We start from the raw sequence: 14,674 nt of genomic DNA, 5'->3' as shown, positions 1-14,674 counted from the left end.
TCCAGAACAGAAGACCACTCAGCTGGGCTTACTGAACTCCCGTTTCCTCGCCGGGGTTTGCTTCCAAACCATCCCCTCACTCTGTCCCCCAGCCCTGAGCAAGTCCATCACGAACACTGTCTGGTCCCAACCAGGACAACCCCCACTCCCACCCCCACTGAAGACCCACTTTGAACCACAGCACCCACTCGCTATCACATGCCACCCTAGAACTGCCCCTTTGGACATGTCACTAAATTTCAAGACGATGGTGACTCTAGCTTCATGAAGCAATATACTGGCTACACATTGCAGCAGATTATTTCAGTGGCCGGCCCAGAAGTCAACATGGAAGATACACCGGACAAAGCAGACTTTCATCAAGACTCGCACACCACACCCTGTGAACAAGCCGCGGTCTACGTTGCCATCACAACACCGGGTGTAACTACAGAGCATTTACCTGCTGAGTGGCTCCTGCATGCTCAGCACCGGGCCAATCCTCTTACACCATTATCTCGTCCACCTCAGGGACACACTCTGAGGTAGGCATGACTGTCCTCCTTTTACAAAGGATAGCAGAGAGACGGAGAGCAGCTCAACGACTTCAGTCCCAAGAGCTTAGAAGCGGCATGTCTAGGATCCCATGGACTCCCCATCTGCCTCCAGGCCGACTGCCCAGGCTGTCGCCCCCAAAGCTCTTCATGCTGGTCAGTAGAGTCTACACATGTCCGTACTCTATAGATAAAGACTTGGAACGGCCAGCAGGAGAGCTGGCTTGTTGAGGAAGCCTTCTGAAAGGCTAATGGAGAGAAAGCCAGTGGAAACTAAGGCCCCAGGGGCTGGAGGGGGGAGGCTTGCAGCCAAATTGACCTTGGCTCAGTCCCTCCGCCCAGCCTCCCTCACCCATTTTCCCTGCCCCTCCAGGCCCCGCAAATGGTGGGAAGGGTTGATTTTTAACAGGAGGCTCAATAAGGCTTGAAGGTTCAAATGGCATCTGGTTCTTCGGGTCACTGGAGGAGATGCAGAGGAGGCTTCCAGACACCCAGGCTGTGACGGGCGCGGAGTGGCATCCCAACGTGAGTGCAACGCTGCTGAGTGACAGGGAATGACTCAGCCATCACTGCTTCCTCCCCCAGCGGCTCGTTCACAAAGGAGCAGCAGCAGTACCCGAACGGACACACAACTCATCTTAATGTCATTGGTAATGGAAATTACACTCGCTTATTATTAGCTCAAATAAGAATAATGATATGGAATTAGCTTGCAGGTATTTTTTTTTCTCTTTGTGGAATAGATGCATTTCAGTAAACATGACTATAAAGTAAATTTAGGTTTTGAGCAAGTCTTGTTTTCCCATTGACTGCCTTCATAAAATTAAAGATGCTTTTCCTGAGTTCCAGAAAGAGTGGCTAAGAAGGCTGAGATGATCTATCCTTCGTAACGCTGTTTTAAATCTAGACTCATCTACCTTTTCTTTTTTTAAATCACCAAGTCCTTTTAGTGCCTTTCCACTGATGGATCCCCAACCCATATGAACGTCTCCACTTTCAGGAAAGCCCCCAAAGCCACGTCTCTTCCTTCCTCCGCACACCCCAGCTCTTCGCGTCCTTAGCGTGTCCGCTGCAAGGCCACACACTCCGGGCTCCAACCTCCTCCAAGTCTCACCTTGCACCTCATCCATTCTAAGGCATATACTTTCTCACTCTGTAGCATTTCCAAAAGTAAGGTGCTTCTTATCAACGATGGTGTTTCACTTATGACTGGCAGGGTTTTTTCACTCTTTGTGGCGCATTAGAAAAAAAAGAGTACACCTTGACTAATGACATGTTACATTTGGGGAAATAGAAATTTTTAAATACTGTTGGTTTGAAAGTTCTCTAAAATGAGTTATTTCCCAGCAAGAGGTGATCACTTAATATGTTTGCTCTGTGTATACAAATAAGCAGAAACACTTAGTCCTAAAAGTCAGATCCTGCTGTGGCTAAGAATGCAGCAAATTATCTGCTCAAACCACACTCCTCCATCCAAAACCCAGGGCACTGCCACTAATTCATTCAGCACACATTTAGTGAGCATCTACTCTGTGCTAGTATGTGCCAGGGACTATTGAAAGCACTGGGGGGCAGCAGGGAACGGGACAGGCAAAGTCTCTGCAGTTAGGCAGCCCACAGTCCCCTGGGGAAGCTGGGAGATGCAGATCCAAACAGGCACACACTCACGAAGAAAAAAAGATTAGGTAATTTCAGATCGTGATGAGCACGTTAGTGAAAATAAAATAGTGATGCCAGCGTGACAAAGTGGGGTGGTGACTTCAGATTGGGTGGGTCAGAGACGACCCCGTGAGCAGGGGGCATTGAGGTGAGCCTTGAATGATAGGAAGGAATCAGGCTGCAGAGATCTGGGGGCAGAAAATTCTAGAAATCTCAAGAGCACAAGTGGAAAATCCCAGTCTTGGTGAGTGCAAATAACAAAAAGTCTGGGAGCTGATGGCAGGTAAAGGAGGTGCAGGGTGAGCAGGGATCAGATCGCATGACCCCTCCATGGTGACGACCATCACAGCAGGTTGTGCAAAAGTTGGGAGTTGGTCAGGTGGAGGTTTTCTCCCCCTTCTCTCTGGTTGCCTGTTTTTCACCTCCCTGCAAGAAAGCCCTTAGGAAGGAGCATCTCTGCCTAGACCTAAATGTCCCCAGGAACTTTCCTGGCCATCCAGAGCTTTCTTCTGCGTCTACACTCTTGACAGGGAAAAACGCACCTGCTGAGCCCCAGCACAAGCCACTGTCCTTTCTGAGTCCCTGCAGAAGACCTCCCATCGGGTTCCACTCTGCTGTTTCCACCGTGAGCTCGTCAGAACACGGCACATGAGGTAGAAAGCCAGGAGTTACAGCAGGGAGGAGGGGGACAGAGCCCTCCGCGCCAGCCTTCCTCTGTCTGCAGGTGGTATGTCCTGCTTCCGGCCCGAGTACAGACGAGCAACGTGGACCGCAGGGAAACCAAGCGGCACCGCTTTGCAAACGTCACCTGCACATTGGTTCCCGCTGCGTGATGCCTCCAGACCCTGCGTGTGCACAGAGGCAGCAAAGAGCCTCCGCCTCGGAGCTCCTGGCTGGCTGCCATGTCGGCCGAGAGCACAGTACCACACACTCAGAACGGCGAGCCCCGTGCTTCCTTCTTTCACCCCAGCTCCCCCCACTCGTGACCTGTGCAGTCCTCTCCTGCCACCTGGACTGTGCCAGCTGGGCCTCCCATGGGCCCCTAAGCCCCCTGCTCCCCCCCATTGCCCAGCACATCTTACTAACACCCAACTTGGATGCTGTCATCCCGTAAGGCTCCAGGGAAATCTGGAACATCTGAGGGTACCGAGGGCGGGGGCAGGGGATCAGGTGTTCTCTGGGGCTCACTGTAGGGGGGGGGGGCAGTGGCTGTCATGCTGTGTGCCCCTAGAATTGGGAGGGGGCTGCTAAGGAAGAGGCTGAGCAGAGTCTCCAGCCCCCACCATCCCCAGAGCAGCTTCACTGACTTCTGTTTACATGCATTGTCTCTGCAAAGGATTTCATTAAAAAATTAAAACTGCTTTGTTTCTTTTTGAAAAGAGGAAAAGATTTAAAACCCTCTGGTAGTGAAGTGCAGGGATGAATTTCAGCCCCAATGTGCCAAGTATATTTTACACAATCTTCTACAAGTCAGACAACCTCCCTGGGGCTCAGCATTTTCCCTGTAGAACAGTTTTTCAACCTTGCCCTGTTAGGGCAGGTGGGGGAAGTGGGCTACCCCGTGCATGGTAGCATATTTGGCAGCAAAATCACTCATGCTGCCCTGGCTGGTCTGGCTCACTGGGTTGAGCGCCAGGCTGCAAACCAGAGTCACAGGTTTGATTCCCAATCAGGGCACATGCCTGGGTTGTGGGCCAGATCCCCAGTTGGGGGCGCGTGATGTTTATCTTCCTCTCTTTCTCCCTCCCTTCCCCTCTCCCTAAAAATAATAATAATAATAATAATAATATAAATAAATGTCAAAAAAAAATCACTCGTGCTGAGAACCACTGCTGGAGAATATGTAAACAGTTAAATATTCACCTGTCTTGCAGGACTCCAGCAGAGACCCCATGAGATAATATATAAAAAGGTACACTGCAAACTGCTATAATTAGAACACCAGGCTTACATCTTGACGTGCACAAGTAATTGTACATCAGTCCTGAATGTGATGAGGAAGTGACTGGGCACCTTCACAGCTACGAGTTGTTTATCTTTTTTGTCTATCTCTTTAAATCTTTGCAATACTTTATCTTTGTCAATCCACAGCCGGTCATTCGTTATGCCAGGATGATAAGTTCTAAAATCGAACACGTTTAGAGCTCAGCCATCCTGGAGGTTAACTCCCGAAGCCCCGGAATGAAAAGAAAGTAAGTGCATGTGAGTCACCCCCACAGACTGAATCTGAATCTGCCACCCCCATTTATTTCCTTTTTCCTGCGAAGGAAACGCTTTCAGAAGGAAGACAGACACGGAAACAACTGTGTGTCGCTCAGCGCTCCAGGCGCACTATTTCCACTGCACGAGGATTCACGCTCTTGTGTGGCCAATGCCTGAAACTCCCAGGACTTTCCCAGTGGTGGCGACAATATAAATAGAGTTGATCTTCACAGAGATTTATTTACTCCCTTGCAGGTGCATCGCTTTGTTTCAGTCTAATCATCCGTGGAAGATATCATTTTTCCTGCTTGACTGATGAGGACACTGTAGCACAGTATTAAGGAATGCGCCCAGTGTGGCCACAATTTGGATCCACAGCCTCACGAGAGCCAACACTGTTGTCAAAGCAAAATCATGGCCGAAATTGACAGGCAGTTAGGGAACCGGGTCACCTGGTTAAAAGAAAGGATGCTGCTTGGGTGTAAGAAGCAGGATTGCTCCCAATCTTATTTCAATATTTCAAGTGGCCACGTCTTGTGTCAAGCAGGAGAAACTCAGCACTGCCATGTGCGGCTCTGGGTGGGGTCCTCTGAGTCCTGGCCGTGCTGAGAAGGGGGGTCACCATCCCATTCTACTGACCGACCACTCTAATCCCCACTCCTCGTTGAATTACGGCCTCTTTCATTAAGCACCTTAGCCCCCAAGAGACTCCAAAGCTATCTGGCTACGGCCTGAGGGTCAATACAATGTTTTGGATCTTTTTTTCTGAGTCAAACTTCACGAGCTTTTCAAACCACCTACAAGATGTGTCTGTCTGCTCATCTTTAAAATGTATCTCAGACGACAACAGACTGAGCTCTGGAAGTGCCCTGTAAGGCTATTTCGGAGGTTTTCAAACTGGATTCATCCGAGCCCTGAGGAACTTCTGCGGAAATGTCTCAGCGTCTGGCAAGAGCCAGGGAGCATGAGGTGGCTGCAGTCACTGGGGCCTTCCACACCTGCCCACCCGCTATCAGCTGTGAATGCGTCATCTCCTCATAAGACTCTTTTTCTTTTTCTTATAAAAAAAAAAAAAGGAGTTTCTTCTAATAAACATTTCTTGAACTACTCATCTTATGCAGGCCTCTCCTTTTTGAAAAATCAAGCTGAAGTCAGGCGCAATGACAAAGAATGAATTTAAAGTCACACAGCCCAGCAGAGTCCAGGTTCCCTGGCTCCGTGCAGAGGGTGGGGATCATCTGAAATACGAGGATTTTCTGCCTTGGAGACGATCTGAATTGCATCCAAATGTTAGCAGTTCGCTTAGTATTTGTAGGACATTGGGAAAATCATTAACCTCCCTTAAGTACACCTTCCTGGTACGCAAACTGGCAAGTGCCAATGCTCTATAATTAACAGTCATGATCACTATTCGCTGAAGGTGTCCTCAAGAACAGACATCTTCTTGCCACCCCTGCCCTCCTTCCCACTTCCTGAGGACTCGCAGGAAGCAGTTCCAGAGACATATTATCCAATGGAACGGGGGACGTGAGCGCGCTGTGGGAAGGCAGACAGGCGTGTAAGGGCTGCCTTTGACCTTGGCAGGGAAGGCGAGGAAGGTGTGGTATCAGAAAGGGGAGAGGGAGGTGGGGAAGGGTAGCTGCAAGACTTGCTGCAGCTGACCACAGGAGCTGCTGCCGGGAAGCCCTCCGCCCTCCCCGTCCAATCCAGCTCTCATCCCTGGGAACGCAATGAAGTCCAGAGGTTTGCCCAACACCAGACTCCACGCACCCGGCCTCCTCCCAACTCCCTTAAATACGGGCTGAGCAAATGCCTCTGAGACCATCTTCCGCTAATTTCCTTCAAGATATGCAAGCTGCTAACACTGGAAGCACAGATAGTGTGGAATACCAATATATGGCCAAAATTAGATTAAAATAACCTCCTGATAAACAAATTACTCACCCAAAATAAATACTGGGCGAGCACGGGCAAGATAACTAAAGGCACAGCACCACCACGTGGCCGGAAGACGAACGACACGGGCTGCTGTCCGGCCGTCGTGGTCGTCGGACAAAGGGGGCAGGGAGAAGCCGGGGCGACAGGCGTTTAGCTTGCACTTTTAAAAATATTTTATGTACTTATGCAAAAGACAAAAATATTTGGTAGAGAGGTCAGAACTGTCAGCCAAGGGGAAAAGTCATGTGCCAAGCTGAGCATGGCCGGCGTAACAGGAGTCTGTGCTGCTCCCCAGCGCCCCGCCCCCCCTTTCCGTGCTCCCCTTCACCCGCCCATCGCCCGCGGTGTCATCTGAAGCCAGCGCGGGAGCACCTCTGGCTGGGTCCCATTCAGATGCTTATAGGGGGTGCACTTCATAATGCTCTTTTCTGAAGCTCTAAATGACAGACGCTCCTGCCCCAACCCCCAGACCCTTCTACTGTCATACTTATTAAGTATTTATTCGGCTTCCTTTCAGCCTTTGGTCTTATCTTCTCTAGGAAAAAGAAAAAAACTACTCTCGTTAATCTTGGTATGCACAGGGCTCGGGTCCCATGACCTGGAGACGGGCAGGCCAGGACAGTCCACAAGCTGTGCATTTCTCACGCCGTCCAGACCTCAGCCCCTGCACCTGTAAAAGCAGGGTTTTAAAGCCTCCCCGACAGACTGAATGCCTATCAGCGGCTGACATACTAAGAGCTCAGTAAACAGTAGATACAACGTTGTCGCGCTGATCCCACCGTGTGATGGATGGAGGCTGCTATTCTGCAATTTTACAAAGTCCATCACGGCAGCCCATCTCCGTGTGACAAATGCAAAAATCTATCAATATTATCTGAAGCAGATTTCTGACTCATCCCAGAAATTGACTGCATGCTTCTCCAGAAGCTGCGGTGGAAGAAGAGTGGTCGGGCCTATAATCACACCATGATTTGATTCTTTCCGGGGCCAGGAACTGGGCTGGCCTCTTCGCTAAGGCATATTGAAAGCAAATGTATGAAGAAGCTTAAGTCAGGAAACTGGAACCCTTCCTTAGTCAACATGAATGTGTCAGCCGTTTCCCTGGGCACAGCCCAATGCGAGGCGTGGGGGCTATGGTAGGGACCCCAGCCCCTTGGGAGCTCTACCCAGCAGGAAAAACACATCTTTGCATAGACAAAAATGCATACATATCTACACTGATGGAAAAATTCATGAATCATTGATTTCAGCGCGGTTAGTTTATGGAAGTATACATGCAGGGTTCTGTGAAAAGGTTCCACAGGAAACCTAATGCAGAGCAGAGGTGGGGGGGCGGTGTTCAGAGAAAACCCTTGACAGAGATACTTACGTTGAGATTCAAGAAAGGAGCCGGCGGTAGCGGCGTTAGCCCGACAGGAAACCTGCAGAGATCTGGGTGGGTCGCTCCCTCTCTCTGATCTCAGTTTCCCCGTGTGAAAATGAGGAAGACGTGGATAAGATTGACACCAATGTTGTATTATGATTATCAAACCTGCTAAGAGACTATATCTTCATCATTCTAACCTCTCAGAAGTAATAATTATGTGACCTGATGGAGGTGCTAATTATCACTTATTATCGCTAATTATCGCTAAACGGCAATTGTACCACAAGATATAATTGTATCAAAGCAACATGGGTTAAATTTATACAATGTTACATATCAAATATGTTTCCATGTTTAAAAGATCGATAGTTTTCTAGGTTCTCAGGAACCCTCCATTTTTGTGAATGTCTCAGAGGCCACCAGGCAGGAAAATCAATGGGAGGGGGACAGACAGTGCTCTGAGCTCTCTATTAAAAGAAAAAAACAGAAGTGCGAACGCCATGCACTAAGCGCCCTCGAAGGTCTTTGCCAGCTCTGACAGTCTGACTCCACGGCCCTCCCTGGAGAGTGAAGGGGATAGGGAAGCACGCTGTGTGGGCAGAACACAGAGGCAGGAGGCCAGAGGCCAGGCCCTGGGGCACACAGTTTGTATACGCGCTGACCCACACTACCTGTGCATGGTCGTAAGATCTCGGAAATCACGATACCAGCCACTCTAACACGTAAACTACTACTCTGAGAACTCCTCAGAGCTCCTAGAGTTCCTACCAAAGTCTCAGGTGGGGCCTTTCAAAAACGGCCCCTTCCCTGACCCTTGGCGGCAGAGCTGGTCCCCCTCACGAACAGCCCTGCTGAGTGTCAGACCAGGCTGACATCTCTCCCCGAGAGCCTGCCAGCCAGAGCATTAACTCAGAAGACCCGTGAGAAGTCTCCGCTCCCTGCCAAACTTCCCATTAGCTCTCTTGAATCTCTCTCCTTCCTTTCTGCCCCCTTCCTTCACTAACTTACTTTCCTATTTATTCCAACACTCTCCCATGCCCCTGACTTCTGCAAACTTCCAGACTCCTCTAAATGCTAATTCTGAAACTGGAGAACAGCCTGAAATAAAGCCATCATCCCCTTATTAAGATGCAGGGTCTGAACCAGGAGGTGTTTCAGGGGTTTTCCCTGTGGCAAGACTGTGACCTTTAAATCTGGCCAAGGTTAACGCCAAGGCATTAGGTAAAGACTCATCACGGGCACCCACGCGAAGCGGGCGCAATCTCTCACTGTTGCACGTTCATTTAAATCATGCAGGCGCTGCTTCCAGGGTTGCGGTATTTCAACACGTGTGTATCCCTGCTGCTCATGGGAGGGGCCTTAGGGGGTGAAAAGAGAGAGGGAGAGGGGAGGGCACCATCATGGCACGAGAAGAGGATGAGGGGGAAAGGGAGAGGCAGAGGCAGAGACACAGAGGAGAGGAAAGGAGAGAGCAAGAGCCACGGGAAGAGGATGTTGTTTTGATTTTAATAGAGAAAAAAATGGCCTGCACTATTTCTTCATCAAAGCTTTAAGCTTTGCTAGTAACAAGCTGAATGTTTCGCAAGGGCTAAAGCACAAGCAGACAAAGCTGTCACTACAGGAGAGGACATGTGCCCGAGCGAGGAGGGAGGAGGGACTGGTGCAATGCAAAGGCGGGGGGTTTGGACCAGGCCATTCGAACCCCTGTGCACAGAACAAGGATCCTCAGCTGAGCAATGACATTTAAGACCCCGAAGTGCGGAGACGCTTGGAAAAAGAGGCCCACGACCTCCGAGCTCGCCACACCTGCCGGTGCTCAGGGCGGGGAGCGATGAGAGGGGCTCTTGGTTCACTCTCTCCGGCCGCCCCCTGCCCGTCCGACGCTGGCTTCTCACCTCGTGGCCACGAGGTCAGGATTCTGACCTCAGATCCCTGAGCCTAGCCATGCTAACTGTCACCAGAACACTGACTGTCCCCGAGGTCGCAGACATGTCCTTCTGTCTTTATTTGGACCTGGGAATGCTCCCCTTGGGTGACACAATTACAGAGGTCAGCTCCAAGGGCCAACTTTTATACTGACAAGCAAGCACCAAGGCCCGTGTAATGACCAGCTAAGAGGGTTGTGCTTTAGGAGCTAAAGGTTCAAAGAGACATTCGCAGGTATCAGGGCCACATGGTGAGCTTTTGGTTTCTGGACAGACTCTGACGTCCTGCGTTTAGGTTCGGCCGGCATGAACTCAGCTGGGATCCAGACTGGCATTCTATGTCGGGTCCTCAGTGTGCGTCACGGCCACAGAACATCAGAAAGCGACTACGGACTTCCAAGGGACTCCTCTCCCCAGCGGCAACCCCAGACTAGGGGTGGTCCCATCTACCCCAGCCGCGCACCCTCCCCCCCGCCCCCCATCACCCAGTGCCATGCAGTCCCCTGGTCAGGCTGGTAAGGCAGAGAAGGCAACTGCCTGGTGTGCTGTGTGGCTCCTCCCCAAATCCATGGCAGACTCTGCTGTTTAAACACAGCTACGACCTCAGAATCCTTCTACCCACACATGGGAGCCGGCACGGGTATGAAACCTAGTACCTCTCCGGCTCTGAGACCTTGTAGCTCGCCAAACCTGCTCCCTTCTGCACTTCCTAACAACTTGCTGCCATCAGCTTCTTCCCTCTTTGAACCTGTACAAATGACACCAACGCTGGGGAATTTAAGATCAGCTTTGCAAGGAGGGCCTGTATCTCTATGTAATGCCAAAAGGTACTTGGGGAGGGGTCATCTGAAACCTTGAATGAGCATCAGCTCATGTACGTGGTCAAATACACATCAGTGATGCTCAACAGGAGGCGATTTTGACCTCCAGGGCCACACTTAACAGTGGCTTGAGACAGCTATGTTCACTGCAACTAACATCTGGTGAGTCAAGACCAGGGATGCTGCTAAACACTCTGAAAGGCACAGCCCAGACCTCAACAATGAAGGACGATGCAGTCCAAGATGCAGGAGTGTCAAGGCTGAGAAACATTAATTCTGAGGGTTTATTTAGTGGTAGAAAGAATGTTAAAGAACCTCTCATCCAACGACCCTCTCATGTTATAAAGAACTCAAGGCCCAGACAAGGGTCCATATGGACAGCTCAGAACTAGCAAATAACCCTCTACCTCCTTCTCCTGGGACAAAAGACCTGGCCCTCAGGTCCCTCACAGTCTGTTAGCAGAGTTAAATAGAGATTAAAACTATGAAGGTTAAGATGACTGAGTCTACGCTCGGGTTGTTGGATTCAGGCGGTAAAGGGCTGAAACTGCAGGTGAATATGAGAAATCATTCATTCCTATGAAAGTCTAGTCTACCAATACTCATTTCAGGCTTCTTGTTGTACTGACAGGATCACAAAGATCAGCAAAGATGACCCTTTCCTGCAACGTCTGCAGTCAGTGGGAGGGAGGGACGGCAAGTTCAAGGCTGCGTAATGGATGATGAGACAGGAGGGCCCATGGGAGCCCAGCGGGGTGGGTCACCTGGGCTTGGCAGCCAGGGGACGTTCTCTCCGAGGAAATGACGTGTGAGCTGAGCTCCAAAGGGGGAGCAGACGTTAGAGGCTCTGACAGCTGAGCACTGCGCACAGCAGGCTCAGTTGGCCAAGCGCGGCCACTGGGCTCCATAGGCCGGTATTCGCACGGGCTGCTGGCGTCTCCAGCCCTGGGCCCCCTGTTTCAGATGGAAATAGCACCTGGCACGTGACTGCTTTCAGACCTTCGCAGGCAGGACACCCAGCTCTAGGCTGATGGGCTGGGAAAGGTGTGCCTCGCTTCCCATGAAGCCTCACAGCCTTTCCGCCAAGCCCAGGCGGGGGGAGCAGGAGAAACTCGCCTTCCCGCGGCACGGCACCCCCAGGCTGGCGCGCCCCGCCCTTCTCGGCACTTTTACCTCCTGCAGTCCAAGAACCCCCACACCCTGCTGCTCCGAACGGCAGGAGCTGTTACTGGGAGCACCAGAGGGAGCAGGTAAGAAGTGAGAACCCAGACGCCAAACCTGAGGCAAGTCTGGTCTTAACCCTCGACCCCCAGGCCAGGTAACACTTGTCCATCCGCTCCTGTCTCAAGGACTTCATTCTTTACTCCTGATTAACCGCCTGCAACCTTCCCTAAGCCCCTTCACTCTGCCTGCAGGTCCGAAAGCTGCAGGAAGGCCTGTGCATTGTATCGAGTTCCAGGAACGCACATGAACTCAGGCTTCCTTCGCTCCCTCCTGTGGTCTACTAAGAGAGGACGCACTGCGTGGTACCGGTCTCTCTCTGTGTCATCTCCGAGTTGACAGAGATGTATGGATGGGGAAAGAAGGTGTTTCTATTTTTATTTATTTATTGTACATTTTATTAAAGTTCACCTCTTACCCACAGACCTGGAGCTCCCCATAGAGAATCAAAGACCACAGCTGAAGCAGCTGGTTTCCAAACTGCCCAATTAAAATAGATGAAGACGTAAGGAGGGGGGGAAATAAAAAACATTAGGCTGAGACTTCTTCACTCCCGAGTGCCTGGTGCCTTCTGTTCTACTGCACACACGAAATTGACTCCCAATGTAATCAGACTGGGGTTACCGGCAAGGGAAAAAAAATTCTCAAATTATTCAGACTACCCACCCCAAGAGCTATACTTCTGCAATTACTCAAGTAACTCAGAAAAGCACCAGCCTTTTAATATAAATTTGTTATTAGCATCTACACCCTTCAAGAAATAGCCAACACCCCGCCTGCCCCAAAATGCAGAGTCATGAGTGCGCCGGGAACCAAACACAAGAATCCTGCCGCTCAGCCCCTGCCATCCCCTTTCTTCCCTAGGGCAGGCCTGCCCAGACAACGCGCTCCCTCTAGAATCAACCGTCTTAATGGCACTACACGCAGGCACGCGAGGGGGGGATACGAGCTCTCTTCTGCAGCCCTGAGCTTGGAGCAGCCCTCTCACCCCCCATGTCACCCCAAAGATCCCGGAATGGCTCTCCTGCCGCTGCCCCCCACCCCCACCCCCAGGGAGGAAATGAGTCACAGAGGTAGAAGCGGGCCTTCCACTGAGCGCGGAGGGGAGAGAAGTGACCGCTTTCCAAGGGAGGTGCTTACTGGATCTCAGCAAGGCTGCCAGGACCTCAGTGGCCACCCTGGGGAGAGAGAAGGAAAAGAGAAAACGTCAGTGTGCCACGGTCTCTCTGCCAGGCCCGACTCCCCTTGCCCGAGCGCCCGCGGCTGCCCCCTAACAGCCCCATCACCGACCAGGCGGCAAGCACCCCGCTGGGTCCACTGCTGCCCATTGAGGAGGTGTAAACGCAGAAATCACCCTGAGCGCAGCGTCCATCTTGCAAATGGGTCTCAGGGGTCCCCTCTGGGCTGAATCTCTCCCGCTCCTCGTCCTGCCTCCCACCTCCCACCAACTTCCAGACACCGAGCTCCTCCTTTTTGTGTGGCTCATGCCCAGGGCTCCTGATGTATCCGGGAATGCTGGGGCCCCTGGGCTGCGGGGGCGCGGGGTGGGGCCTGCAGGCTGAGGGGGAAGTGGTGAGGGCTTCCTGAGCCGCGGGCGGCCCTCGGGACAGGGCAGAAAACTCTCACAGGTCGGAAAGCGAGGCTGGTTCCTTGTTTCCCTCCGTGGAGGACGTTCACAGTCTTTGCAGCGGTGACAGGCATGTAGAATAAAAATGCCTTTGGCCCGGGTCTAGTGACCTTTCAGTCCGTCCCCTGAGCCTGGGAAGGTCCCACAAAGCCCACTCATGGGGCAGAAGAAAACTTCAAGGCACTGAGGGCACTGCAGTGTGATTCTGGGAGGGGGGGTCTTGGTTGCTTTTTTTTTTTGCTTTTTTTAATAAGAGAAGTATTTTGCGTGGCTCTAGTAACTTATCCTTAGGCCTGTTCACCTGACACGCTCCCGCCCTGACTCTGAGCACTGGGGAGCAGGTCACAGAGGCCGGGTCGCCCTTCCAAAGGGAGCCAGAGACACGTGAGCAGAGCGGGGACCCCGGACCCCAGAACCTCACTTCCCACCTGTGTTTCCTCCCCTCCCGTCTTTCTCCAGCATCTTGCACAGGCCTGCCCTGCCTGGCTAATGGGAGACAGCTCTTCTTGCACTATATTATCAAGTACTGAGTAACAGAGCCAGCAGACAAAAAAAAAGATAACAAAAGATAAGAACAAACTAAACTAAAATGGAAGCACAGCACGAGAGACATCATTGCTTCCCATAACCTAAAGGCGCTCTGGGATAGCAGGGCCGGAAGCTCACAGGCTCTGGGGCAAACCCACAGCGGAACGGCCCGTGGCTGGAGGACCCCCGCTCAGTGACAGCGCAGAGAAGGCGAGGCTAGTTGTCAGGGAGGGGCTGCCTCACCTCTCCCCCCCAACCACGTGTTCCCCTCAGCGACCTTGAGCCTCTGCAGCCCTACTCCTGTAACCCCGCACAGCGGGGCAGCAGGGGACTTAAGGACCAGCAGCTGGGGGTCCACACCACTGCGGAAAGGGTAAGAGGGCCGGTACATGGGGCCTGGCGTGGGCTGGGGCAAAATGGAAATCGGTCATCTGGCAGAAAACACAGCCGCCATATTAGGTTCACCAAAGGGGGTCAGCAGAGAAGAAGGAAAACGCAGAAGCAAGAAAGGAAAGGATGGGGATGTCCCCGGCAAAGTCACTAGCCCGTCCCTGATCCCAGGGCGGGTCTGTGAGGGCCGCCCTGCGTTTCTGATGTGCTTGGCACTCTTGTTTTGGGGAGTACAGCACTAGTTACCCACTGGGTAAGAGCGTCGGGAGGGACAGAATAGGAGAAGGGAGGGACAGGCTGCAGGCAAGCCAGTCAGGAGGATCAGCGGTGACAAGGACTCCGGCCAAGAGACAAGGAAGAAGGAGGGGAGAGAGCCTGGCTGAAGGGAAGTTCGAGTCAAGCTTTCAAAGCACGGGTCTCCCAGGAGCAGCTCTGCGTTCCTGGGAACTAAGCAGAAGTGCAGA

General features: G+C 51.9%; 1 protein-coding gene across 1 annotated transcript in view; it reads right to left on the bottom strand.

The window, feature by feature from the left end:
* Positions 1–14,674, bottom strand: part of AGBL1 (AGBL carboxypeptidase 1) — a 375,392-nt gene that overhangs the window by 325,543 nt on the left and 35,175 nt on the right. Inside the window, exon 5 of the mRNA XM_090263733.1 lies at positions 12,806–12,843. Coding sequence (XP_090119859.1) covers positions 12,806–12,843 — 38 coding nt within the window. The remainder of the gene's footprint in view (positions 1–12,805; positions 12,844–14,674) is intronic.

This window comes from Furipterus horrens, unplaced genomic scaffold (assembly GCF_987537825.1).
Source record: "Furipterus horrens unplaced genomic scaffold, mFurHor1.1.pri manual_scaffold_16, whole genome shotgun sequence".
Taxonomy (NCBI): Eukaryota; Metazoa; Chordata; class Mammalia; order Chiroptera; family Furipteridae; genus Furipterus; species Furipterus horrens.
Note: the sequence above shows the minus strand (reverse complement) of the source record. Positions and strands in the feature narration are given on the sequence as shown.